The sequence below is a fragment of the Micromys minutus genome (assembly GCF_963924665.1).
Source record: "Micromys minutus genome assembly, chromosome: 31".
Classification (NCBI taxonomy): Eukaryota; Metazoa; Chordata; class Mammalia; order Rodentia; family Muridae; genus Micromys; species Micromys minutus.
In genome coordinates this window covers 14389568-14416119 of record NC_137966.1, presented here as the reverse complement: position 1 = coordinate 14416119, position 26552 = coordinate 14389568, and the positions used below count along the sequence as shown (strand labels likewise).

At 51.5% G+C, this 26552-nt stretch overlaps 1 protein-coding gene across 3 annotated transcripts; it reads right to left on the bottom strand.

The window, feature by feature from the left end:
- Positions 1-479: 479 nt before the first annotated feature.
- On the bottom strand, positions 480-24390 carry CAPN15 (calpain 15). 3 transcript variants are annotated; one of them, XM_080908076.1, is made up of 12 exons: positions 24267-24356; positions 12800-13088; positions 5601-7071; positions 4836-5044; positions 4551-4734; positions 4259-4482; positions 3592-3717; positions 3358-3510; positions 2782-2943; positions 2195-2693; positions 1937-2115; positions 480-1864 (listed from the first exon to the last, which is right to left on the bottom strand). In XM_080908076.1, exons 2-12 carry the CDS (start codon positions 12973-12975, stop codon positions 1687-1689), a joined length of 3561 nt encoding a protein of 1186 aa, XP_080764202.1. In that variant the 5' UTR covers positions 12976-13088; positions 24267-24356; the 3' UTR covers positions 480-1686. The 3 variants fall into 3 exon arrangements, 2 of the variants coding, with proteins under 2 accessions (XP_080764202.1, XP_080764203.1); XR_013974841.1 differs by having other exon boundaries at positions 1727-1864; positions 2467-2693; XM_080908077.1 differs by lacking the exon at positions 12800-13088 and having other exon boundaries at positions 24267-24390.
- Between the last annotated feature and the right edge of the window lie 2162 nt (positions 24391-26552).

Sequence of the window (26552 nt, the reverse complement as noted above, 5' to 3'; positions counted from 1 at the left end):
TGAGCAGCTTAGCGTCACCTGTGATATGAGATGGGCCCGGCCTGCACCAAGCTGGGAGGGGACACAGCACACCAGCCAAGAAGAGAGCAGCAGCTACAGCCCCACTCACCCTCTGGCTCCATCTGCTCCTTCTTGGTGACTGATGGATTTAGACAGCCTTCATCCCCCCAAGTGCAGGCAGAAAAAAAAAAAAAAACCTCACACACATTGTCCTGCCCACCATGTTGGTCCAACCTGGCTGTGGGGCTCAAAGCCCAGGGATGGGCTCCAGCCTCTGTCGCACCTGTATACTCGCTGCTTCTTGAGGAGTTTGGCTGGGTCACAGCTCACCTGACCCTTAGGCAGAAGCAAGAACTGTCACCTTATAAGTCCTGGTATTCCTCTGGAGTTTATCCAGGAGAGCCCCCCCACTCTGCCTTAGAGCAGCCTGTTTCTGTATGTGTAGGTACTGGAAGGGTGACAACAGACTGCAGGCTCCCTTACAAAACAAAACACTTTTATTTGGTCCTTGGAGCCTGAGTGGAAATGGCCTGTGGGTGCATCATCGAACAAGGAAGGGACTGATAGCTGATAAAATAGTCTCTGTGTTCGAAGAGCTGGTCCTATTTACAGGGTTAAAAATATTCACAGCTCAGAGTAAAAGGAGGCCGAGAGGGGAGGGGAATGTTTCTCTAGGTATAAAAACTCTCGCAAGCCCCATGGAGGCAAGGACAGTGGGCATGGGAGCTGCCCACTACCTAGGGGGCTGCAGGACAGTGGCAGCCAGGTGGGGGGCCCAGGAAATGACTCAGGCGTCCATGTGGCAGGTAAGGGCTCTGATCTTGACAAGCAGCTGGGGGAATGCTGGGCAGGTAGGCAGCTCGACTCCCTCATCTAGGGGAGGGAGTAGTCAGTCACACCTTACATGTGCCTGTGATGGGACTGGGGTAGGGGTAACTCTCTTTGTGGACAGACTGAGGCCATGGGACAGGGCTGACTGTGGCCAGGGAAACTAAAGACAAAGCGCTTCTCCAGACAGCAGGGCTGGGCCTGGCTCCTGACCTGCGGCCCCATCATGGCTTCGATCCTGGCAGGTGCTCCAGGAATTGCATAGTGTTGCAGGAGGTGTAGCTGTCCCCAAGCCCTGGCCGATGGCCACCAGGCATCTGCTTCCTGCAATGCGCTGCTCGTGTGCCAGGGCTATCAGGACCCTGATATTAGGGCAGGGAGCTGGGCTTGGGAACAAACCAAGGGGAGAAGCAGCAGATCTGAGCCCCCACAAAGGGTTGCCCACATTCTCAAGGCAGATCATGGCCTCTGAACCCCCGATTGGTTCTGTGAACATATATCTGGGCTGCCTCTCTGTAGTAAGTGACCCCAAATTCACAGGGAAGGGCAGCCCCATTTGGGCCTTGGCCACCTGAAGTTGTCCCCAGGGCTCAAGACAGAAGTACTGGAATGAAGCCCACCTGGTTCGAGGTATTCTGCATGGCAGCTGGGAGGCCTGGTGGGGGACTGAGGGTACTTGGGGTGGGACAGGAAGGGAGGGAGGCCCAAGGGAGGCTGCACCCTGTGGCTGGCGGCTCCCTGGGCAGGGTCCTGAGATTCTGGTTCAAGCATCCTCCATTGGGGGGTCTCCCTCATAAAGTGCATGTAGGAGGGCAGGTGGGTAGAGCTGCACACAGCCCTTGCGCTAGGGAACTGCAGTCACAGTGGCCGGGGTCCATGTAGACCGGCCACATCAGGTGTGAGTGGGGGGCTGTGGGTACCCCTAGAGGCTGTCCAGTCACTGAGGAAGGCCTGGGCTGCCTTGCGATGTGCCAGGCGATGGGTGATAGAGAATCCAGCATTGCCTTCCAGCTGGGACAAGATCACCAGGACCTGCCTGCAGGAGAGGGCTGATGAGAACCCATGGAAGATTAGGGCCTAGGGTAGCCAAGAAACAGCAGGTACCCACCTGTGCAGGGGTGGTACACTGTCCTGGGTGCGCAGGCTGCCACGTGTGGACACCACATTGAAGCTGTCGGTGCAGTCACATTGCACATGCAGGTAGGACTTGGGGTGCCGGTTCTCCACTACCACGATGAGCCCCGCCCAGCCATGAGTCAGGTAATAGCAGGTCATGCCCTCTCGACCCTGGGCACAGGCACAGGGTGGGTGGGCCAGGGCTGGTGGTTGCCCACCCGCTGCCCTCCCCCATCAGGACCCCACCCACCTCATGCCGCTCGCCCCGGCTCTCAGTGAGCAGGATGATGGCATCGGCCAGTGTGGTTGGCTGCGCCTCCACCGGCTCCACCATGACCAGCCTGGAGCTGTACACTGCGAGTACGTGGCCGGGTGGCTCGGGGGCACCTCGGGGGACCCCTGTTGAGGGGCTGGAGGCTGTGGGGGGTGTGGATAAGGGAGCCAGCAGCTTTCCCGTGGGTGGGCTTTGGGGTTCAGAGGGTGGGAAGGCGGGTGTGGGCCTCATCTGGCTGGGGCCCTTACCCTGGGCAGGGGGCCCTGGTGGAGCAGGGTTCCAGTGGTTGAAGGCACAGCACACCACAGCATACTCCCCAGGCTCCAGCATGACATCACAGTTCACAAACTTCTTAACAGCACGTTTGCTGTGGGCCAAGAGGCGGCCCAGGCTCAGGCGGCCACCAGTGCCAAAAGTGGCTCGGAACACTAGGATGCACAGATCCAGGAGGTGGCTGTCTACTGAATCCGAACGCCTGAGGGCCAGAGACGATACAGGCTGGGTGCTCATGTGGCCACAGCCATGAGCTCCTAGCTTGGCATAGTGGTCACCCTGTTGCCTACCTGCTGCCCTCCTGGAAGAGGGCAAACTCCAGTGAGGCGCGCTCCAGCACCGTGAGTGCCGTCACACCCACGGGCCCACTGGCAGTGCTTGGGAAGCAGCCCTGAACCCGAGCCTCTTGCCAATCTGAGTGTACCTTGCAGATGTCCACAGAGTCGAAGTACCTAGACAGCGAGGAAAAGGGCAACTGAGCAGAGAGCGCCACCCAATGCCCCCACTCTGGGGTGCACTGCTCACTATATATGGAGTCTCATGTTGGCCTAGAACTCATGTCCTTCAGGAACGTGGGATCCTCCTGCCTCAGCCTCTAGAGCACTGCGATTACAGAGGTGCGCTACTAGTTTTAAATTGTTCCTCTTCAGTATGTGCCAGAAGTGACGCAAACTGACATTTTCCCTGGACACCACAAGGATGCAGAATGACTCACGAAAGAGCCCTGTGTGTTTATAGACCTAAACTCCTTGGCCAGATGGAGCGCTGCCACTCAGAGGCCGGCAGGAGCTGGGACACAGACGAGCTCCTTGTCTAGACCAGCTCCCCGGTGCTCTAGCCATGGGCGGGTGAGGGCGTGTAGGTACCTGATAAAGTCACTATACTCCATCCAGAAGACACCCTCACTGCTGCCATGTGGCATGAGCTCAGCTCGCAGATGTGCTGGCCAGTGTGGCCACTCATCCGACCAACTGCCATTCCAGGAGAAACGGCCCCATGGGTTCCGGAGTCGCAGGAGCCTGTGGATCACAGGACTGAGAACCAAACTTTTGTGCCTTGTGTCAATGCACTTATCCACCCTCAGCTAGTTGGGCCCCTACCTGGAGCCCTGAACATCACGAACATCCAAGACGGAGTAAGCATGGCGGGGGCGCAAACCCAGGCTCTCGTAAGCAGCATCATCTACCTTCATGTTACCTCCGCCACAGGAGGCACCCATGAGGAACCTGTGGGCAGAGTGACCTTGGATGATGAAATGGATGGACAGCAGGGGAGACTGTCTTCCTTGAATGTGGGGGTGTATAGTCTGTGACCCACATGACACATGCTTTCAGGAAGTACTGGCCCACTCTGGATGCACTTAGAAGGCCTGGGCTGGAGCAAGTTGGTTTCTGAAGGCTTAGTTCTGAAGCGGTGGGCAGGAGAACTGCCCAAGGTCAGCTGTAGGTGTGGATTTTGGAATCCTCTCTCAGGCCCAGGGCTTCTGTAAGTCTTGGATCTATACTCTCCTAGGTCTTGGGAGAGGGTGTCAAGGCTCACAAAGCTCCTTGGGGTATTGCATGTCTCAGAACACATCCTCTCACTCCTATGGTCCCTCTCTGGACTCTTCCCAGTGTGGCTATCTAGAAAGGTGTACTAGTTATGCTTTCTGGCTATGGCTCTAGAGCCCCTTGGTAGATGCAGAGACAGTGAAAGGGTGCCCACTTTCCCCACAGCTCCGACTCTCCTCCCAATGCCACAGACAATGGCAGTGCCTGCCCCTCTTACCCAGCCTCCTTAGAGCTCAGCATTTTGGCCCAGATGAGATCAGTGTCAACAGGTTCCTCACGAGGGTTAGTGGAGCTGACCTGCAATGCCAGGCTCTCACAGGGGGCTCCAGTGAGTGTGGCCAGACCTTCAATGGCACGCCCTGCCTGGAGGGCAAAGTAGGAGCCATGCAGCTTGGCCAGTGCCTTCTCAATGAGGGCCACCCACAACTGCTTCCGCTGTGCCTGGAGGAAGGACGAGAGTCATAGATTGCGGGGCTTCCCTAGCCCTACCTCCCACCTTACTGTCCTACCTGTGAGAAGAGCAAAAACCCAGCCTCATCACAGGGCAGCATGTCATCCACCAGCACAGTTGTCCACGTGCCGTCTTTGCATAGCCGCACCTGGTAGGCACCCTCTGCACATAGGCTACGTGTGACCATCACCCTCTCCACGAGGTCGGGACGTTCAGCCAGTACTGCCAACGCACTCAGGAACCTGGATGAAGCCAGGCAACTTCACAATATGCCCACAGCTGGACCAATAGCCTCCATCCTCCCCTGAGCCTCTGTGGCCCTGGCAGGAACCTGGAGCCTCACCAGCAGTTCCCCAGCAGCCCCTGTAGGATGTCAGAGGGCCTCAGGGTGTGGAAGACTGACCACGGAGTGCCGTGGTCCCTGAAGACAGAGCAGTTGATTTCGTGGGGCCGCAGCCACTGTTTCACTCGCTGCTGGACGCTGTCGCCCACTGGGAAGCCGACAGATGCAGGCCCGGGGGGGAAGCTGTCATCCACAAAGTTCACACTGTTCTGCAGGGACCATGGCCGGACACTCAGGCTGGGCAGGGCAGCCTCAGGCCCAGAATGATCCCACTCTACCTTTTGGGAGAAGACCCACCCTCCCAAGGGAGCTTCAGAAGGTTGGGTTGGGGCTCTGAATATTATTATACCAACCTTGGTGCTAGGTAACTTTTGGGTTGAAGGGCTCAGAATAATCCTGAAAGGGCAAGGGGATATCTGGACTCCCTGACCATGACACTACAGGCCAGTCGCAAGCAGGCCACAGTGAGCATGTCAGCCTTGGTATGCATGGCTCTGGCTGCTCTTTCAGCTGACCCACCTAGGGTTCAGGCTCTGCAGCTCAAATGGAACACCAGGTGTCCCAGCCTTGAGCTTTATCAGGACCTCCATGCTGCCCTGTGTAGAACAGCCTCACTGTATCCTCAATTCTCTGTGGGCTTACACATGGGAGGTCTGGGATCCTCCTAGGCATGTGAGCTGAGAGGGGAGTGACATGAATAGTGGAGATAAATATTAGTTACCTTGGGCCAAACTGGTTCCCAGCCTCAAAAATGAGGCTACTTACCTCTCTGCAAAAAGCCACTATGTTCTCCCAGAGTGCCTTGGCCTCGCCCTCATCTGTCTGCCTCCGCTTCTCCACATGCATACTCTCCCTGCGCCTCAGGGGGGTAGCCCCCCGGCACTGGGTCACCAGAAGCTGTGGTGTATGGCAGGCTGCACAGTGCTTGGCCCGAGGTGTGTTGATCAGAGTACAGGCAGGGCAGGCCCACTGGCCCAGGCGATCAGGCAAGAGACGGGCAGCCTTGTGTGCTGAGGGAGCTCGTCCACAGGAACCAACACAGGGGCCAGGCTTGTCGGCACCACAGTCAGGGCAGTGGGTAGGGGGTTCACTGTGCTCCTGGAAACCATGCAGCTTGGAGCCACCACACACTGAACACCTGGCGGCTGTTGTGGGGTTCCTAAGTGTACACCTGGCACATGACCAGGTGGTGAAGTCAGGGCTGGAGGGGCTGGCAGGTGTGTAGCGCACAATGTCTCCAGCCAGGTCAATAACATCACTGCATGACTCGCAGCGGGCAGGGCTGCTCTCTGGCGCCTCTTCCTCCAATACACTCAATCGCTTGCCTGGCAGCAGCTCCTTGCCTGAGAGCAGCTCAGCTAGGCGGGAGGCCCCAGCTGCAGCTTTTCCAGGGCCCTGCTGGGGCCCTTTGGAGCTTGTGGAGGCTGAGGACTGAGCAGCCTCAGGCACAGGTGGCTGAAGCTGAGGGGGGACCTCCCGGCGGCTTCTGGGTACAGGGTTGTTCTGCAGGGTGGGTGAGAAGGGGCTGAAGAGTGGTACCCTAGGTGGCTCCTGGTCGGTGGAAGTGGGACCCTGGCTGGTGGAAGGAGAATCGGCCTCAGCACTTTCCCCAGGGAGGGCAGGCTGGGATGGAGCAGGAACAACATGAAAACCAGTAGGGGCCACAACCTCAGGAACCACCAGGGCCTCTGGGGGGATGCGAGGCAATGACAGTTTCCGGGGTCCCCCACAGGCAGAACAAGAGCTGGCCACTGGTGTGTTATGCAGTGTGCAGCGCTGGCATGCCCAGCCACTGCTAGGCTCTGCCCTTTTCCCTTCGTCCTCCTGCTCCTTTTCTTCTTCTTCAGGGTGACCTCTGGCTGGCTCTGTGGCCACTGGCCCTGCTGTCCGCACTGGGCCTGCTTCCTCCTTGCTGTTGCTCTTTGGTTCCACCAGTACGGTAGGTGGCTTGGGCAGGACCCCATTGATGATGGGCAGCAGAGGGGCTCCAGGAACAGGCTCCGGGGTAAAGCCACACACTTCGCAAGCCTCTTTGCCTAAAAAGTTCCGGAATGTACAGCGTGCACAGGACCATTTCTGCTCCTCTACGCTCAGACGCAGGATCTGGTCAAGATCTGGCTTATGTCGGGGGGCCTCACAGATGGAGCACTGGCGTTGGCCGGCAGGATTCAGGAAGGTGCAGCGCGCACAGGACCACTCCCCAACTGTGGCCATAGACCCAGGAGAATGGGTGTGGCTGCAAGGGAAGGACCTAATTAGTATGGCTCCTTTGAGGCTATGGTCACAGTGTGAGAGAGCATGAGTTTCTTTGCTTCTTGGCTGTAGACAACGTGACCCACTGCCTCCTGCTCCACGACTATGCTTTCCTTGAATAGTGGACAGTACACTTTCCATGATGGTTTGAATGAAAATGACCCCATAGGCTTATATGTTTGAATACCTAGTCAGAATTTCTGCAAGACCTTGAGAAGCCACAGTGCCGTAAGAGTAAATTCTAAGATGTAACGAACACCCTGTAATTCTGAGAATGCCAGGACCATGGGATGTCTGATGAGGAAATCTGCAAGAATGGCATGTAGGGATGGAGAGATGGCTCAGCGGTTAAGAGCACTGACTGCTCTATCAGAGGCCCTGAGTTCAAATCCCAGCAACCACATGGTGGCTCACAACCATCTGTAATGATATCCCATGCCCTCTTCTGGTGTGTCTCAAATCAACTGCAATGTGCTTACAGCTACAATGTGCTTATATATAATAGACAAATAAATCTTTAAAAAGAAAAAAAAATAATGGAGTGTAGCTGTCCAAGAGGCTATGTGTGCTGTAGATGGCAGATGTGGAAAATGGGATTACCCAAGACAGTGGGAGTCTGGATAATGTCACAATAAGCCACAGGTGCAGAGCACTGAGCTTCAGAATTTGGGTTTTGGCTGCCTTCACCCCATTTTACCTTGCTATGCCTCATTTGCTCTCTTTTGGGATGGGGTATGATTACTTTATGCCACTGTATATTAGAATTATATAAACTTCATAGTTAAGACAATGACTTGAATGTTGGCCCACGCAGGTGTGGTGGCACATGAGTATAAACCGAGCATTCAGGTGGCAGAGACAGGACAATCACTCTGGCCCCTCCTCGGTGGCCAGAGTCCGGCTTTGGCCCAGATGAACCTAGAGCATGGCCATCTACTGGGAAGACAGGTAGATAGGGAACACACATTGGAAACTCTCAGTAGATGAGCCAAATCAGGAAGACTTTATCTGTAGTACAGAACAACTCCAATGCAAACCAAATAATGCCTAAAGGTCACATTTGTCCTGGGAAGTAGGACAGATTGGCCAGAACCAGAAAACCTATCAAGATTCTTTGGGTAACTCTGGTCAGCTGTGTGCCGTGTACCTCACAAGACCCCCTACCCTTCACCCTCCTTGGTTCACTTGGCTACTGCTCAGAGTCCATGGTTAGTCCTATGCTCAGGGCTCAAGACCTGAGGTCCATAGGCAAGTCTTTACCAACACGAAAGTCTGTAGTAAAAGCCTGTGAAGAGCTAAAGACTCAATAAAATCTTTATATAGACTTCAGCAAAACCCCTGAGGAACTCTTAAAATGATGGGCAGTGGCTAGGTGTCACGGTACTTGCCTAACGTGTGTGAGATACTGGACTTGACCCTTAGATCTAGAATTCTCAACAGAAACAGTTCTAAATTATGGCACCTGAGTTCACAGAAATAATGTAACTTGTCAGGACTCTGGCTCACAACAGAAGCAAACCTGGGGGCTGCCAGAGAAATGTGCTCACTCCAGAGCTATAACAGAGTCCCCTGAGTAACCAGGAATGAGCATCCAGAGGACTTAGTGGTTGCCACATCAGGCTGTGGCCTTGGTTGGAGTCTTTCCCCTCTTAGGAAGAGCCCATAAAACTATCGACCCAAGGAAGGATGCTCTGGGCAGCTGCTAATGAGGTGACTGAAAGATGGATGCCTCTGCCTAGCAGAGAAGCTCCATGCTTTTCCCTAGCCAGTTTTCTAGACCCAACTTATACTCAGGGTAGACTGTCGTGAACTATAGAAGGGTGAGGGTAGAGAAATCTGGTCAGCTCAGCCTTTCTGGATGGGTGTGTCCTCCTTGTCTCTGTCGCCAGGCAGCCAATGCCTAGATCAACTGTGTACTGATTAACCAGCTAGGTGAGGCTGGACCTAAGAGGACTTCTACATTGGGCTCACAAGAAGGCAGAGGAGGGAGATCCAGTGTACCTTGATTTTAGCGCAGGTGGTGTGGGCAGCCTTTTTATCCACACAATGGATGTGGCCCTAAAGGAGAGTACCTGCTATTCGGGAGGCGGCAGTCCTTAGATATGAGGAGCTGCCATGCCCCGTGCTTCTCCATGCTGCTCCTGTCAGAGCAGGGGAAGAGGCTGCCTGTTTTACATGCTTGTGTGTGCTGTGTTACTTCTGTGTGACTGTATGTACCTATGTGAGGAAAGGACACTGACAGGTGGCCACACAGAGTGCCATCTCCTGTTTTTCTGCCAACTGTCTAGCTGAGTAACCTCTGAGGTTCATCCCCTTTAGTGTAGGTATGTATGGGTTCTTCCAGATCATTAACACTATCAATTACTGACTCAACTTGGGTGTCCACTGCCTGCTGAAGTCCCAGGACTGTCTGCAGTGGGAACTAATACATGCTGGAGATGCCAGTTCAGGGGAAGGCTGGAGTAACATGGAGCCACGACACAACCTCAGGTCTTCGGATTCTCTTATTGTCCTACTTGTCCAGAACTGTTCTGTATGTCTTTACATTCTTTTTCTTACATAGCTCAAGCTATTCTTGAACTCCTTATCCTCCTGCTTCTGCTTCTAGAGTCTTGGAATTATAGGCATGCATAGCCAGAGTTCTGGATTTGAAAGTCTTATTTATTTATTCATTGACAGGATCTCTTTGTAGCCCTGGCTGTCCTGAAACTCATACTCACAGAGACCCATCTGTTTGTGCCTCCAGAGTGCTAGGTTGAAAGGTGTGCACCATCATACCCAGCGTGTGTGTGTGTGTGTGTGTGTGTGTGTGTGTGTGTGTGTGTGTCTGAATTTATGCACATGTACCATGCATACGCTGAAGGCCCTAGAGGTCAGAGAGCCACTGGATCCCCAGAAATAGAGGTCCAGATGGTTATGAGCAAATCCAACCCAGTGATCTGGTAAGTGCTCCTAACTGTAGTACCATCTCTCCAGCCACCCATATCCTGTGCTGTTTTGCTCATTGAGACTCAGTAGCCCTGGACAGCCTGCAGCTCACTACATGGCCCAGGCTGCCTCAAACTCTTAGCATTCCTACTTTGCTTCTTGCCTGCCAGATTCTGCAGTCTAGCTGTGACTGCTCACAACACTTAACAACCCCCCCCAAAAAAAAACTCACTTAAGAATGAAGCAACAATGAACCCGAACTTTCATCTACGTGCATGAATATAGTAAAATATGAAGGTAGGAGAGCCATCCACCCATGTGACAGGTGTGTGGTAATATTTTCTGCTGGGGCACTGCTGACTGACTCACAAGACTGAGACAAAAGTCCAACATATAGCCTCAGCACTCAAAGCCAGTGTGTGTCGAGCAATTCTACTTGTAACAAAATTTCCTCAGGAGATCTCTCTCTCTCAAACACACACACACACACACACACACACACACACACACACACAAACATGGGATGTTCAACACCAATAGACATCAGAAAAATGCAAATCAAATCAAATAAAGCTCCACTGCACACCCTGCAGGATGGTTAGTCAAAGACAGAAGACAGCAAGCATTGTCAAAGTCAGGGGAAAACAAAACCCTGCCAACATTGTTAGGGGGAATGTAAATGGGCCAACTGGAGACAGCAGTGTTTCTCAGAATGTTATATAAACTCACCACAAATACAGCAACTCCAGCCCAGGGATATACTCAATACAACAATTAAACACATGTCCATATAAAAACCTTTAACATGCAAAAAAAAAAAAAAAAAAAAAAAAAAAAAAAGAGCCAGGCATAGTGACACATACCTTTAAGACCAGTACTCTGTAGGGAGATCTAGGGCCTGGTCTACAGAGCAAGTTCTAGGACAGCTAGGGCTGTTACACAGAGAACCCCTTTCTTACAAAACCAAACCAAACTCTAAAACAAAACAAAAACCCCACAACAAAAACAACCAACCAAACAGAAAACGATACAGTGATCTTTAGCTTATAAGAAGCGTCATGCATACAAGCCAAGTGGAAATAACACACTGTTTATGAGCAGACAAGCCAGGGTAGCTTATTTTTAAGACAATAGCACTGAGGTATGAAAGGGAGGTCCTGACAAAGCTGCAATGGGATGAACCTTGAGGACAGTATGCTAAGTGACATAGCCAGATGGACCAAGGTCACATGTGAAATCTCTAGTAAAGGTAAACCTACAGACAGGAAACACTTTAGTAACTACCTGGGGCCAGAGCAGGGACCAAATGGCTGCAAACAGGATCTCTTTCAGGTGCAAACCAGTTCATAACAATGTCTATTCAAAGCTACGACTGGCTGAAAATGACCTGTACATTAATAACAGCTGAATTTGATGTTAACTTGATACAAGCCAGAGTCATTTTGGAAATTTCAACTGAGAAAATGCCTCCACCATCTGACCTGTGGGTAAGCCTGTGGTGCATTTCCATGTTTGATGAGAGCTGTGGGAGGGTCCAGCTACTCTGGGCAGCGTCACCCCTGGGCTGGTGGTCATGGATGCTATCAGCAAGCTGAGTGAAGCACAGGGAACAAGCCAGTAGGCAGCTCTTCTTCTAGGTCCCCTCCCCGAATCCCCTCAGTGATGGGCTGCACTGGGGAACTGTAGCTGAAGTAAACTTTTCCTCCCTGAGGTAATTTTGGTCAGTGGGGTTTTATCACAGCAAGAGAAAAAACTAAGACAGGGTATAAGTCTTATTTCAAAAATACCGATGAGAGGAGTTAACCGTTGAAGTGGAGATATTGCCCAGAGCATCTTACAGACCTAAGGGGAGCTGACACTGTAATCCCTCATGCACATGTTAAACAGTGCACCATTCCCACTTGCTTAAGATCCCTGTCACCGGTCTGCCTGTTCGTCTCTCCTGACCTTGGGTTCCCAATGTCTTCTGACCATAGAGTGATGTGGTCCTACAGATTCATGCAGTCTCAGTGCCAGCTTAAAGTCAGCTCAGCCAGCTCAGACTTTGTTGTCAGTCACCTCAGAGGGTAGTCTCCTGTTTGCAGCTTTATGCCCAGCTAATTTCTTATGCCTGGCAGATGGGTAAATGAGCTGTGGAAGTCACAGCCATGTGCTTCTGAGTGGAGAAGAGTTAAGAAATACTTGGGTTCACTAGAACAGAGCTACCAGGGCTACATCCTCTCTGAGGTGAAGTCCTGGGTGTTTAGGGAGTGTCATATACCCCTCCAAAAGGAAGCTGATGACAGGCATGACTCAGAAAGGATGACTTAAAGGGAAAAGTCGGCCCCTGTGGTTCTCTACAGCCAGAATGGCATTCTTGGAGGCAGCCACACTGGAGCATAGGCACCTTAAGTCGGGGAGGAGAGCAGTGTGGACTCTGACAATTGTGTGAAGTGAGACAGCATTCTTAATGCTGCTAGTCACAAGGGTTAAAGTCACCAGCTTCCCTAGCAGGGGGTCTCCAGACAGCTTTCATAGGACCACAATAGGCCCTGGGCAAGGACTGCTCAACAGCTTGCCATAGCAGAATCCTAGGGAGAGGAAAGAAAGCCTCAGACCAGCCAGCCAAAGAGCAACAACCCAGATCAGATCAGTTCCTGCACCTTTAGGGGAAATGAGTTGCCAGAAAATAGTGATTAAACAGAAACCCTGCTCTAAGCAAGCATCTATGCCAAGGAAGGACACGTTGAAAAAGAGATCTCCTGCCCATGACCCCTCAGGGTTGACCCTCCCCACTTTCTTACCTTCGGGCCCTGGGTCGTGGGTGCTGTCTAGTGACCAGAGCACTTCCCCAGACAGTTTCCCCAGGGCCGCTCCTACACCAGCCAGCTGCTGCTGGGGGCCCTGGGTAGGGTGGCCCCCCAGGGAAGCCGTGGTCTGACTCCGTCTCGGCAGCCAGGGAGGAGGCGGAGCTCCCCATGGCCCCCCTGACAGCGGCCACGTAGAGAGCCGGGCCTGGTCACCTCTGGCCGGTGGCTCACGGGCGGAAGCATGGAGAGAGGAGAGTGCCCACACCGGAGAAAGGGCAGCCGGCTAGTCAGTGACACAACAACAAAAATAAACAGAATAAAAAGAGAGAAGAAACAGTGTGATTCACACAGATGAAACTCTAGGCCCCCCGGGAGAGTTTCCCAGCATGCCATGGGGTATGCAAGGGGGACAATGAGGTTCAAGGACCTGGTCATGCCTTTAAGTACTCAGCACTGTAGTCACATCCCACAGACAAGCTCCACAAAAGAATATAGGTCGGAGGCCAAAGGCCAGCACTCCACAGAGCTGCAGCTCCCTGACTTGAGGCACATTAGTTTTAGGAAATAACCCTCGTCTGAAAAACCCATCATCCCTCTCAAACTTGTCTCTAGTCTACAAAGAGGTTTTATTCCTCAATTAGGAGAACAATTCTGCCTCATTACAGATAACTATCAAGGAGACATTACGTTCACAGGAAAGGGAAAAATGAAGGGGCAGAGGGCACAGTGGGAACGGCCAGGGTCAAACTGTGTCTTTAGAAGGGCAGCAGCTGACTGTGTAAACACACACTCACCAGGCAAGCCCTAGACCTGGAGAATCTCAGGAAACCTGTGAGACCATCCACGCCTGGAAGGAAGCAGATAGGCTGCACTGCAGGAGAGTCATCTTACACCTAGTGGCTAAGGGGTGGCAATGAGACTAGATAAACCTAAGGGGGTGATCCTTGAGTCAGGGAGGACTTGGCAGCTGGGGAGACTGACAGACCTCTTCCGGCTGTAGGTGAAGGTCTATATGTATGCTGCCCTCTGATTGGGTAGACCACAAACTTGTCCCGGTTTCAGCAGCTCCTACCTGAGTCTCCCATCACCCACCGATAGCACTTCCTCTGGCTTCTGAGTAAGTCTCTCTAACGCTGACATTGGAACTGGGGTACAGATGAGGGGAGGATGACATATGGGGCCAAGCACAACTATAAAGTACTGTGGGCTCAGGAGACAGCTCTGCTTGATAGTCTGTGCAGTATCTTTGAAAGCCAGCACCTGACACCTGGGAGGACCATCACCAAGCCCAGACCCACTCCAACACACCCAGGCACGGGGCTGGGTAGTTCTGCAACCTTGCACCATAAGGTTTCAATCAGAACCAGCTATTTCTTCCATGTTTCCTTCCAGATCACCTTCGGAGTTAGCAAGTGAGGAGCTGCTTTGGCCAAGGAACTGTTTCTATTGAGATTTGAAGGCTTTTAATTCATATGTTGAAATGGCCAGAGAACAAACCAGAAGGGAAAGGCAGGGAACTGAACTGATGTAGAGATGACATTTCACATGCCTCCCTCCAGTTTTTTTTTTTTTTTTTTTTCTTTTGAAGACAGGGTCTCGCTATGTAGCATGGACTGGTTTAAGCTCGGCATCCCCCTGCCTCGACTTCCCAGGTGCTGTGATTACAAGCATAAGATGCCACATTAGCTGGAGAATTCAAATTTCAGTGTCTACACAAAAGACTGTGCTTGTTTATTTACATGTAGTCTGTGGCTTCTCTCAGAGATCAATCACACCGTACAGAAAGCCACAAATGTTCCCGGAGTGTTTCATTAAGGAGGGCTGGCTGGCCTAGACCGGACAGCACAGGTTTAGGCTTACTGTGAGCCACACAAGGGGGTACAAAGAGCTAAGAAAGAGCTAGAGATCTGGCCAGAACCCACCAGGGAAGCATTCCCAAAACTATCTTCTGACCGTCACATGTGGGCACATGTCCCCCGCCCCCACAATAATAATAATGCAAAGGAAGGGTAGAGCTGGGTACGTGACCTCCCACAATCCAGCACTGAGGACAGGAAAGCAGATGAATCAAGACCCTGTCTCAAAAGAAAACAAAACAGGGAGCTCGAGATGGCACAATGGAACACTTGTTGCTATTGTAGAGGACCTGGGTTGGATTCCCAGCATCCATAAGGCAGCTCACAACCATCTGTAACTCCAGTTCCAGTGGGTCTGATATGTTCTTCTAACGTCCATGGGTACCAGGCACACACACACACACACACACACACACACACACACACACAAATACACAAATACACAAATGTTCATACACATAAAATAATCTAAAAACAAAGATCAGGTAAAAAGACATTAGCATACTTTGAGCAGCAATCCAGCATCTACAGACTGTTGTCCTGCCAGTATGAAATCATCACAGATGATAGTACTGAGTTACTAAGTATCCCTTTTCTGGTCAAGGTCTCTCTTCCCACTCCCCAAACCTCTCAGGGTGCCACAAAGTAACCTCAGCTAACCTCACATTCTTACTGGTTTTGATTGTTTTCACTTAGGGGCTTACAATGTAGCAAACTCCTGATTCTCCTGCCTCAGCTTTTGGAATACTACAATGCACTTGGCTCTGGTCAAGATCTTTGGACTGTGTTCCACTTCAATATAGACATGCCACTTCATGGGACTCAGTAGGAGCATGTGCTGGTGGCTTTGTATGGAGCATTAGAGAATTGTATCTGGTCTTTGCTACTTTGTGTATTCTTCTTTTTCCCACCCTGGATTCCCCTGGTTTCTCTTCTATCACTAGGTGGGAGAGAAAAAATAGAGGGGAAAGAGAGAGATAGAGATCTTGAAACCTAATTTCTTTCTTTTTATTTCTTCTTTGCTCTTATCTGGTCTTTGTTACTTTGTGGGGTCTTCTTTTTTCTACCCCTTTGCTCCCCCCCCCCAATTTTACTCTGTATCACTAGATAGGAAAGAAGAATAGAGGGGAAAGAGTGGAAGGCGGATTCGGGAGTGGGCGGAGATCTGAACCTAATTTCATTTTGTTTCTTCTTTGGTCAGATTACTAACAAACTGCAATCTCCACCAACGCCTGTAGGGGCTCTAACACTTACATACCCTCTGGAAAGTTTCCAGAATTCCAAGTGTCACAGAAACTATCTGCAGTTGGCCAAACCGTGCCTTTGCTAGAGCACCAGGTAAATCATAGTCAGCTGCTGCAAAGCAGCCCCTTATCCGCACACCTGGGATTAGAGTGAAATATTTTTATATTTCTGTGTTTTTCTGAAGAAACCAAAATGTCAGAATTCTAACTACCGTTGAACTGTTGGTGGCAGGATTCTGTTCAGATGCCCAGTAAAACATGCCCCTACCCATTAGTCCCACATTACAATAGTCATCCAGTATACCTATGTCTCCTGTGGTTGTCAGTGCCAGAGCAACCCCTCAAACTGATAAGTCCTGGCAATACGGGAGCCTCCTGTGAGAAATGTACCCCCGCATTTCTGGTGCTCCTCTCTTATACTCAAACACTGAATCCAGGAATGAGAGGGAAGAGTATTAGGAGCTAGGCTCAGCACAAGTGCCCAAGGGGCAAAAATTGTTCACAAAAGGGTACTTCCCACATTTACTGTGAAAGCAGGAACTATATTCAGGGGTTGCCTATCTGCCTGCAGGAAGACTACCTGCTTCTCCAGGGAGATACTAGGGACCTGCATGGCTTGGGTGCTGTTTGCCCCCCAGTTCCTATAATGCTCACCTACCCCTCTGTGAATCCTGCCCAGAACCTATCCTCCTGCCTTTGTGCTTGCTCACTGGGGACACTTTCTTTGAGCACAGGGTCTCTTGGGAGGGAGGGGACAGCACAGTCTTTTAGTAAGTATGCAGAACAAAGAAAGGTAGGCAGAACGAGCAATGACCTCAGGAGCTCTCCATGCTACAAAGCCCCAACTATATCTGCTATCAAGGAGAAGACAGTCCTTTGGTGTGCCAAGGATACTTTGTCTTGGCTAAGGACCACCTGAGGCTTGAGAGAAGATGCTGGCAGTCTTAGTCCTGCCCCTGCCCTAACCCCACCACACACACCAGGAAGCACCTGATTACCAACTCTTTGTTGGCCTAGGGGGCCCTCTCACCTTGAGAAGCTGGCATCAGCATGGCTCTCCTTGTTTGAGACAGAGTCTCATGTATCATAGGATGGCCCAAAGCACTATGTAGACAACAATGTTCTTTCATCCTGGATGCTCCTGCCACTGTCTTCCAAGTGTAAGATTGTGTGGCTCACCACACAGCTGTACATGTGTGCCTCTTGAAACCCACCTTCTTTCTGCTGGCCTTTTAGGCACAACTATAGGCCCCAGCATCTCCAGTAACCCTGGCATTTGGTAAGTCCACATGTATGGTAGACAGCTGGGTAAAAGGTTCTACATGCCTTCCTTCTGGATTCTGACAATCAGGGGCCACTGAGAGAGTGGAAGGGGAATCCAGCAGCAGCCCAAGAGAGGACTAGTTGTTTCTCCGGCTTGGCCAACCCTCTATAGAAGCAATTATCCCACCCAAGCCACTCTGCCTAGGACACTGGGACCAGGTCTTTTCTGAATGAAGGAGGCTGACTCTCTCAGGTCTCCCACATCTAGGCCAGAGTACACCAGTATAATTAGCATGTAATGAAGGCAGGGACACCAAGGAATGCCAACACAGGTGGATCCAGTCTTTGTTCACATTCTGGTTTCAGAGGCTGTACTCAAAGAGAACAGCATGGCCCCCACCCTAGGTGTTAGGCCTGAGTCACCCCAAGCGCTGTTCTCTCTTACAGGGCTTGCTAGTGGGCAAAGCCCCTTACTCTGGAGAGCACTCCACTAGCTCATCCTTTTACTCATTTGTGTGCTCAGCAAATGCCCTTTGACCTGTGTCGTGGGTCAGGTTGCTTTTGGTTCTCAGAGGTCCCTGCCCCAGACACTGTCTCGCTGCTACACAACTTAGTGTAACTACATCAGCCTCCAACAGGAGACAGAGGGCAGAGTGCAGTAAGGACCACAAGATTTGAGAGGTAGGTTCTTCCATCCTCTTAGCCCAGGAGCCTATGCCTTCCCAATTCCACGACCTACCAGCCAGTACCTCCTTTATTTTCATCTGGGAACTGTTCTACTTTTAAATGGGACAGTGGCCTAGATCTGGTCTCAAGGAAGTGGGACTGCCACTGCTCTGAAAGACAAAGTGTTAATTATCAAGATGCATTAGCATGCCCCCAGTCTTGATGTGAGATGTTCTCTGCATATGCTGAGGACAGCTGCAGGGTATCCACCCAGGGCAAGCATGCGAAGACAGGATGACGCTGCCATTAGATTCTGCATGGAGCCACATAAGGGTGTCCTCTCAGTCAGGAGGCCAAGTCCTAGCTATGGCATCAACAGTTTCACCTTCAGCTCTGAGGGCCCATCTGCAGGGGAGATGCTTATTACATTTCAGGTAGGACAGGAGCTTAGGGCTCAAAGTTAAATAGGGACCACCCTGGCTCTCACAAGTCACAAAACCTAAGGACTGCAAGCCCTTTGTATAGCCTGTCCTTTTGTCCACAGCCAAAACACTACTTCCTGCCCAGAGTTCCCAAAGACTTGTGGGGTGTCTTGTTTCTAGGACAATCTGGGGACATCACCAAGTCGAGGCCAGGGAGACCTACTGCATCTTGGTGTAGGAAGTACACTGTCTTCCTATGTCACCGTTTGGGAGTGCCCTAGACACAGTGCCCAACCCCAGTGAAATAAGAGTAGAACAAGGTTTCCTGGAACAACTGATAAAGTACCTACAGTACAAACCCCTCCTTGTGGTCATTTTATGAAGGACCATCTCACTCCCACTGTAACTGCACTAGCCCCATGCCACTCCCCTCTAGAGATGGTAAGGGAGAGCAGCAACTAGTCCCCCATTGATACCCATAGCTACCACCATACCTTATAATTGTACCCACCAGGAGGCAGGGAGTGCAGGAGGCAGGGAGTGCAGGAGGCAGGGAGTGCAGGAGGCAGGGAGTGCAGGAGGCAGGGAGTCCAGATGTGAAGACAGGAGTAAGCCACAGTTGGAATGCAATTCTGTCTAAAAGGCAGCTGTTGTCAAGGCCAGCTCCAGAGAAAATGGCCTGGGGACAGGAAGTAAGCCCTTCCTACAAGAAACTAGGCTAGGATCTACCTCAAGGAAGCACCCAACCCAGCGAGAACAGGATGAACAGCATTCTCTGAAGACAGGTGGAGTGTCTCCACAGGAATGAACTACCCTTAGCTCTGTGAGCCTTTGGCAGGCCATAGGCGAGGCATCTCAGGTTCATCCAGGATGGTACAAGACCCAAGTGACAAGACCAAACATCACTAGCACAGCTTTCCCAAAATGCTTTCCACAAAGTCAGGTGGTAAGGCAGGGCAGCAGAACAGAGTCTTTAAAAATAAATAAATAAGTAAATAAATAAAAACAAGGGGTTCCTCCTCCCACTTCAGCACTTCAGCCCTGCTGCTCCATCAAACAACCCAATAAACAAGCCACACCGTTTGGTAACTAGCTCACCTGAGGCTACACAGATGACAAGAGTTGCTGCCTTGGGAAAGGGCCTCTCAACAAGCTGACCATTGCTGTACCCACCGAGAGACCATACCCCTCCTATCAAGATTTGGATTCTGGCTCAGAAACACCAAGTATGGACTCTGGGATTATCTACACAAGTCAAAGTCCTGCAAATGAGTCCTGGCTGCCATGTGGCTCAGACCCTGCCCTCTTCTACAGTGCTACAGCAAGAACCTTTCTGAGGACTTCATTTACTGTCCCGCCTGAGTACATACTGCCCAGGGACTCCTTCCCTTCAAGACGTATCTGTTCCACAGACAAGAGACCACAGGGGACAACAAGGTTTGCTGGTTCTTCACTGCCATTGTCACAGGAACCAACTTGTCCTGTAGTGAAACAGGCTTGTGGCTAATTCTATACTGGTAAGGACAATACTGGGGATTATTCAAGATCCTGTCTTGATGTTCCTCAACTTGGCTCTGACTCGGGCAGAGTGCATCACCAGGGCCACAGATCAGTAGTAGTTGGCAAGGAAGCCTAGGCTGTCTAGGCACTGCCAGGGAATCATGCCCAGGTTGGGGCAGGGCTCAGGAAAACAGCAGAATGCCACCAAATTCCCTGGACACAGGTTCTGGCACTATTCAGCCACTCCAACTGCCTGCCAATGGGTAGCCACTGTTTTGAGTGCAAAGCTTTGCTCTTCTCAGCATCTGCTTACCACGGCAGATGCTGCCACGCCAGGCAGGATGCTCATGTGTCCTCATCCGGTACTTCCTTCCTGGGCCACTGCGACCTCCTACAGTCACTTAGCCACTGCCTCTCATATGAACAATACCGGAGACAGTGGTCGCCACCCTCTACCTGCACACAAGAAGCATGGTGCAAGCTGAACTCATAAAGTGAACCAGAGAGTCTACTGAAAATGAAAAAGCCTTAGGGTGAAAGGCTTAAGAAGGATGCTGTCGTTTCTCCATTTGTGTCAAGTACTTCCTGGTCTCCAGCTTACAGGCAGAAGTAAAAAAAAACTCAGGCTGGAGCTGGGCATAGTTCCACACAACTTTCATCCCAGCACATGGGAGGCAGAGGCAGGCAGATCTCTAAGTCTGAGGTCAGACTGGACTAGAGTAAGTCCAGGACAGCCAGGACTACACAAAGAAACCCTGCCTCAGTACAGACAGACAGACAGACAGACACAAATACAAAGACACAAGCACGCGCACACACACACACACACACACACACACACACACACACACACACACACACCTAATCTGAGGCTGGACCTCAGAACAGCAGTGACACCTTCAGCTGTATGCCTATCCAGAGCAAATGAGACACACTGATCCTGCTGAGGTGAGCCATAGCAGCTCTTGAGGCAAGGATAGTCCGAGACATCTACATGCCAGACCTGCTGCATCCTAAAAAGGGAAATGGGTCACTAAGCATCCTTCTATGTCTCTGGAGTTGTACATCACTTTAATTATACATTATGAGAAGGGAAATGATGTTTTTCAAAGTGGTATTGCCAGGAAACGGAAGATTTAAGTTGTTAGTTCACAGGCTCAGTGTTGTTAATGTGGAATGCTGTTACTGTTACTGTCTTAAGAGAGAAGGCAGAGGTGCAGCCTGGTGGCCTCGCCATCAGCAGAACAAGAATCCTGGGGCACTCAAGCTCACTGTTGACTCCAACAAGAGGTGGCAGGGATCAGGAGTGTGAGGGGCCACAGCATGTCTCTCCATACTTCCTTCCCCACTAGAGCTCTGGCCTTTCCACATCTGCACAAGGGCAGGGCCTCTAGGAAGCTGTAGAACTTATTGATTTTTCCATTAAATTGTGTATGGTCAGCAAGACCAAGCAAGGGACAGAAGTCTGAGAGTTCTTTAAATACAACTTTTAAGAACCACAGAGGGAGGCAACGGGAGAGGGCGCCTTCTGCACCAACGAGCGCTCTCGGCCATCCCATCCTGTCGGCAGCAGGTATGGCGGCGCCTTGACATTTTCAAACGGCCGCCATCAGATTGTTTTTCTTCCAATATCCCAGCGCTCTGTCCAGGCTCATCCTCTAGCTTGGCCACAGGGAAGTGGGGGTGGCAGGGTCAGGGAGGGAAGCTGAGGCATGGGATATGGAGCAGGAGATCCACGACTGGGCCTTTGTCAGCACAAGAGGATTGAGGTCAGTGCAAGAGTTCCACTTGGTTTCAGGAAATGGAGACTTGAGAAAGCCTGCTCTGGTGCCCTGTGAGTCCTCACAGAGTGATGGCTACATCACTAGTTTGTTTCCACATGGCAGCTTGTGCAGAAGAATAGAACAGTCAGACTGCCCTGCATCTTATGATGGTTTACCAGGGCACACACTAACCATGCCTGCATCACCCACTGTCCTCCCATAATGCCACCCTGACAACTGTCTGCCTAGTAGGACCAGTCTGGTAAGTAACAGGCTGCCTAGACCAAGATGCTCTTTGGCCCACTGGTCACAAGGTTTCCATACAGCCATGCCATGGCCCACATGACAATCATGTGGCTAAGGAAGTTTCCAAGCCTGAACCCAGTCTCCTCTGCCTCCTCTCAGTGACACTTAGGCAAGAATCATAAGCTGGTGAGGAGTTTTCTTTCAGACTGAGAAGCAAGTTGAGGCCGGGTGCCTGTTTCCACAGAGACCACATGGCACTTTTCTGGATTAGGAGCTCTCTTTAACTTTAGAAACCAATTGACCCAAGGCTACCAAAGGTCAGCAACCAACTGAGGGTGCTCACTCGCTACCTGCTCAGTGTGGGGCTGAACTGAGTTGGTTACCTGGACTTGCCAAGAAATAACACACATGTCTTGAGTTTGGGAGACTCCAGAAGCTGGGGTGCCCCGAGTAGAGTCCTGGGGGTAGGCCAGGATGATATTCCAATCTAGGAATCAAACGGCTCCAGACAGCTGAGACATACTGGGGGTGTGCAAATGCCAAAGGGCAGAGGCTCATCACCTGGAGGAGTTAGGGACTAATTAAAGCTTCTGGAAACAGGATGCTCGTACTGTGTCAGGTGACCTGACCAGAGGGAACAGGAAGGACAGGGTAGTCAAGAGATAGACAAGCCAGGTAGGAGAACAATCCACACCCCTGGGGAGGGGTGGAGGTGGAGATAGGACATGTCCTTTAGGCCTGAGCCCAGAGTCTTAAGGCTATAGCTGTGTTTCTCAAAATTCAGCCTCCCAGGCCACACAGTGTGGAAACCAGGACAAAATAAAGAGACAGGTCACCAGTGATCCCGGGTCTCTCTGCATCTGGTGTTTTTTCAAAGAGCTCAGTATTTTCACTTATTGTTTTAAAAACCATTTTTAAAAAGTTTGACTTTGCCTTTTCAGCCCCAGCAATTGTCTAGTGCAGTGAGAGGCAGTGTTGATACCAAAGACCACGTGGATGGACAAGGGACTGCCCCATCATCCTTAGGCTCTTAACTGATCAGCTTATCAACAGCGTGTATACTGAAGGTTTTCAGGTCACAAAAAAGGCTCCTCTCAAGGGCCACCAATGAGAATGTAGAAGGAGACCAAGAAATAGCTTTTGGTTGGAGACTAAGAACTCTGTCTACCCTGCCAACAGCCTCAGTTTCCCCATCTCTGAAATGGACTTACAAGTTTTGCCTTTTCTGGATAATGTACAATAGGGGACAGGAAAACTTGGGAGTAGGAAAAGCCTTTTTGATGGTCAGAATCAAAGCCTGGATCCAAGGATGGGCTGCAATGGAACCCTTTACCCATAGAGGACAAGCTGAGGCTTCTACATAGATGCGGGGTCAAGGCACTCTCAAACCCATGTCTAGCAGAGATTTGGATGGTTAAGCCCCCATTGTGGTTAAGTTGTATAATTTCTGAGCCTTGTATCCAGCAGGATTTAACTCTTCCTTCCTGGAGGTCACGGACCTGTCTGCCAATCAAACAGATCCAGGAATTCTTAGATGTCGGGAAAGAACTGGGTGCGTCTCTGTGGAGCAGGACCTCAAAGGAAGCAGGATGACCCCACGGACAAGCTACTGTGCAGCAAGACACAATTGCCCTAGACTGCAGAACTGTGGTCCTGAGAGCAATCCCTGACAGCTAGACTCTGGAGCAGGGAGAAACTCAGAGGCAAGATCCACATTTGTGACTTGCAGTTCTCCAGAAGGGGATAGAGGAAACTGCCATTGGAGGGGCAGACCTCACTGTTTCTTACTGAGTAGCAGTTCTTCCTGATTCATTGCTCAACTGCAGGGTCAGCCCCAAACACTCAGGAAGCCTCTCAGCTTCTGGGCCTGGGTGTTTGGAGTCCTGAAACTCAAGAGGTATCCTGTTTTGGAGGCTAGGTGTTTCACGGTCCTGTTACCAGGGTCTAGTAACAAACCACAGGCACTCAGGGACCCTGAGAGCCAGCCCAGCAAGGGCCATCTGGACACACAACAGGGCTCCCAAATCAGACGTAGAAGGGCCCCTTTTTAGATAACAAAAAGAAAATCCCGCAGCTGTCAAGGGGCTGCTCTGTAACTTTCCCGGCCTATTGACAGGCCCACAAAAACAGAAGTGTGGGATGGGAGGGCACACAGGACCGCTTTACTCTTCTTGCTGCTGCCCCAGGCAGCTGCAGGTTTTTGCAGATGGTGCCCCCACGACCTACACCTTTGGACAGTGGGCCAACGCCAGCCCTGGACAAGAGGGCACTCAAGGACAGGCAGGCACCGAGGGTCGCCTGTGTCTGAGGTTCCTAGGCTGGCCTCGAGTGACCCACACGACCAGCGCCCCCCCCCCCCGGCGCGCTCCTCCCTCCCCTTCCCGCTCACTACAAGCCAGGCTATTGCTCCCAGGACAAACATGGAGCATCCCGGCTGATGCCCTGAGGCCGAGCTCTCCGAGTCCTAGGCCGTCTGGCTGGTCGCCTACCGTGGAACTCACCTTAGCGAGCCGGCGGCGCCTCCTCAGTGCTCGCGGTAGGTCTAGGCGGGCGCGGCCCTAGTGCCGGCCCTCAGTCGATTGACCCACAACTTCTACCGGAGGGCACCAAGGCCCCCTTCGCGCCAGCCGCGATGCTCCGCCGGCTTAGCGCGTTTTGGCCGTGAAGATACGTCTCGGCCCGGCAACCTTACGCCGCCTCCGTAGCGCCCGCCGTCCCGCCCGGCCCACCCGGTATGCCTTACGCCGCCTCCGTAGCGTGGCGCCCAGCCGGGGCCCGAGGCTACGGCGCGTCAGGGGCGCACGAGGCACAGGGAATCGCGCCGGGACTACGGCTCCCACAGGGCAGAGCGACGCCGCTCAAGGCACGCCGGGAGTTGTAGTCCATAAATGGCCCTACCCTCTACCCCTTCCCTGAGATCTCGCTCTTCCAACGTGGCCGTAGATGCTCAGTCCATCGATTCAGATGGTACTCCCATGCTAGTTTGACGAAGCACGCTGGATCCGGGAAGAGAAAGGACTACAGCTCCCAGGATCCTCTTAAGATGAACTTCTGGGCAAAGCTCCGGTGGACATCCCCGCGGTCTGAGTGTCACTGAACCACGGGAGATGTTGGGAGTCTGGATCGCAAGTTTGTACAAGGTCTGAACCTGTTGTCTGCAGCGTTGGGGCGGAACCTGGCTGCCTGGGCTACATTCTACCTCTTCCAGCCTCTCAGCGACTTCTGGTTTCTTTTCCAGCGGTCTGAAGCAGCAATCGTGCTGGACCTGCTCCATCCGAGGTTACTCCGTCCGAGTGAGGTCTATGTTTACGAGTGCTAGATAGGCACATCACTTTTTCTAGAGAAACACTAGCATCTAATTGAGACATCTTCCTAAGTCCTTTGAGTTATGTTCACAAGAGTCCCCCTCCAGACTATTTCCCTTTAGGGACCTTTGGCTCCCAGAAGTAACTTAATACCAGCCACTTGTCCTCTGCAACTTGGAAGCTACACTAAGAATTAGGCTGCAGAGAAGGTCATAGCATATAGCAAAGGGACACCAAAATCTCCTGGGATGCCCTGCACTCTGGATGTTGTGTGAAAGACTTGGTGCCATTTGCTCGAGGACCCAGAAAACCAAAGCCTGGCTACAGATAATGCTTTTGGGAAATCATTCATGCTCCAGAAGCTAGCAAGTCAAAAACAGGCCACCGAATTAAAAAAATTAGTGGGGACACTTATGCCTGAACGTGGAAGACCGAACACTGGAGCAGAGGCTATCATTTTGAGGCTCCTGACACAGTGGGTGAAGTTACTGTTCATTCAGCAATCAACAGTCACTTAATGGCCTCTTTGTTAACATTACAGAAGTAAGGCCTAGCTTGACCACTCATCAGTAGGTGATACCCATGGTCAGAAGAATGGCTAAGATGGATCCAGGACAGTCCTTTGCAGCATCTCTGGTCACCATGGATCATCACTAGTGCAATGATGCATCACCCCACTAAGATGATCACACGGCAGGTGATGTTGGATCATCCCAGGTTGACTGAGCCCTGATCTATGCTAGTGTTGTATGGGCCAGAAGATACAACCCTGATGAGTGGATGTGGTCTGTAGAGATCAAGAAGGGCAGAGAGACATCTGCAAGGACACAAGCCATAGATCAACATCCCTGACTCCTGAGCAGATGGAACCCAACACTATTCTGAGATTTGGGGCCATAGCTACAGAGAAAACAGACCTGGTTTAGATATATAGTTGCATAGTCCTACTAAGAAGACCAAGGCAGGAGGGTCATAAATTCAAAGTTCAAGGCTTTATCTCTAAAAGTGGAGGTGTGGGTCATGATGGTAAACTCCTTTAATCACAGCGCTTGCACTTGGGAGGCAGAGGCAGGCAGTTCTCTCTAAGTTTTGAGGCCAGCCAGGGCCACCAAGTGAGATTCGGTCTTACAAGAGAGAAGAGGGTGGGAGCTATGGAACATACCTATGATTCCCAACACTTGGGAGGTGAAGACAAGAAGCTCAGGCCATCCTCTATTACACAGTGAGTCTGAGGACAACCCAGATCACCTAAGACCCTGTCTTGATAAACAAAACACGAAGGTATGGTTATAAAGGTGCATGCTGTAGATACAGCCTAGTGCTTGCCAAGCACATGTGAAGCCCTAGGTTTACTAAGGACTCAAGATATTGCAGAGTCAAGATCCCCACTGGGTAAACACTCAAGAAGCTTGATGTGCTAGACAAGACTGGCAGGCCAGTCAAGTCTAAAACTCAGGTTTAAGTTTCTCTGATTTCCACAAG

Coding starts and splice junctions, on each gene's coding strand:
- CAPN15 (XM_080908076.1), bottom strand. CDS start 12,975: ATGGGGAGCTCCGCCTCCTCCCTGGCTGCCGAGACGGAGTCAGACCAC. Junction 4,735..4,835: donor GGGCTGCTGGGGAACTGCTG/GTGAGGCTCCAG, acceptor GGCTTCATCCAG/GTTCCTGAGTGCGTTGGCAG. Junction 2,944..3,357: donor GAGTATAGTGACTTTATCAG/GTACCTACACGC, acceptor CTCGCTGTCTAG/GTACTTCGACTCTGTGGACA.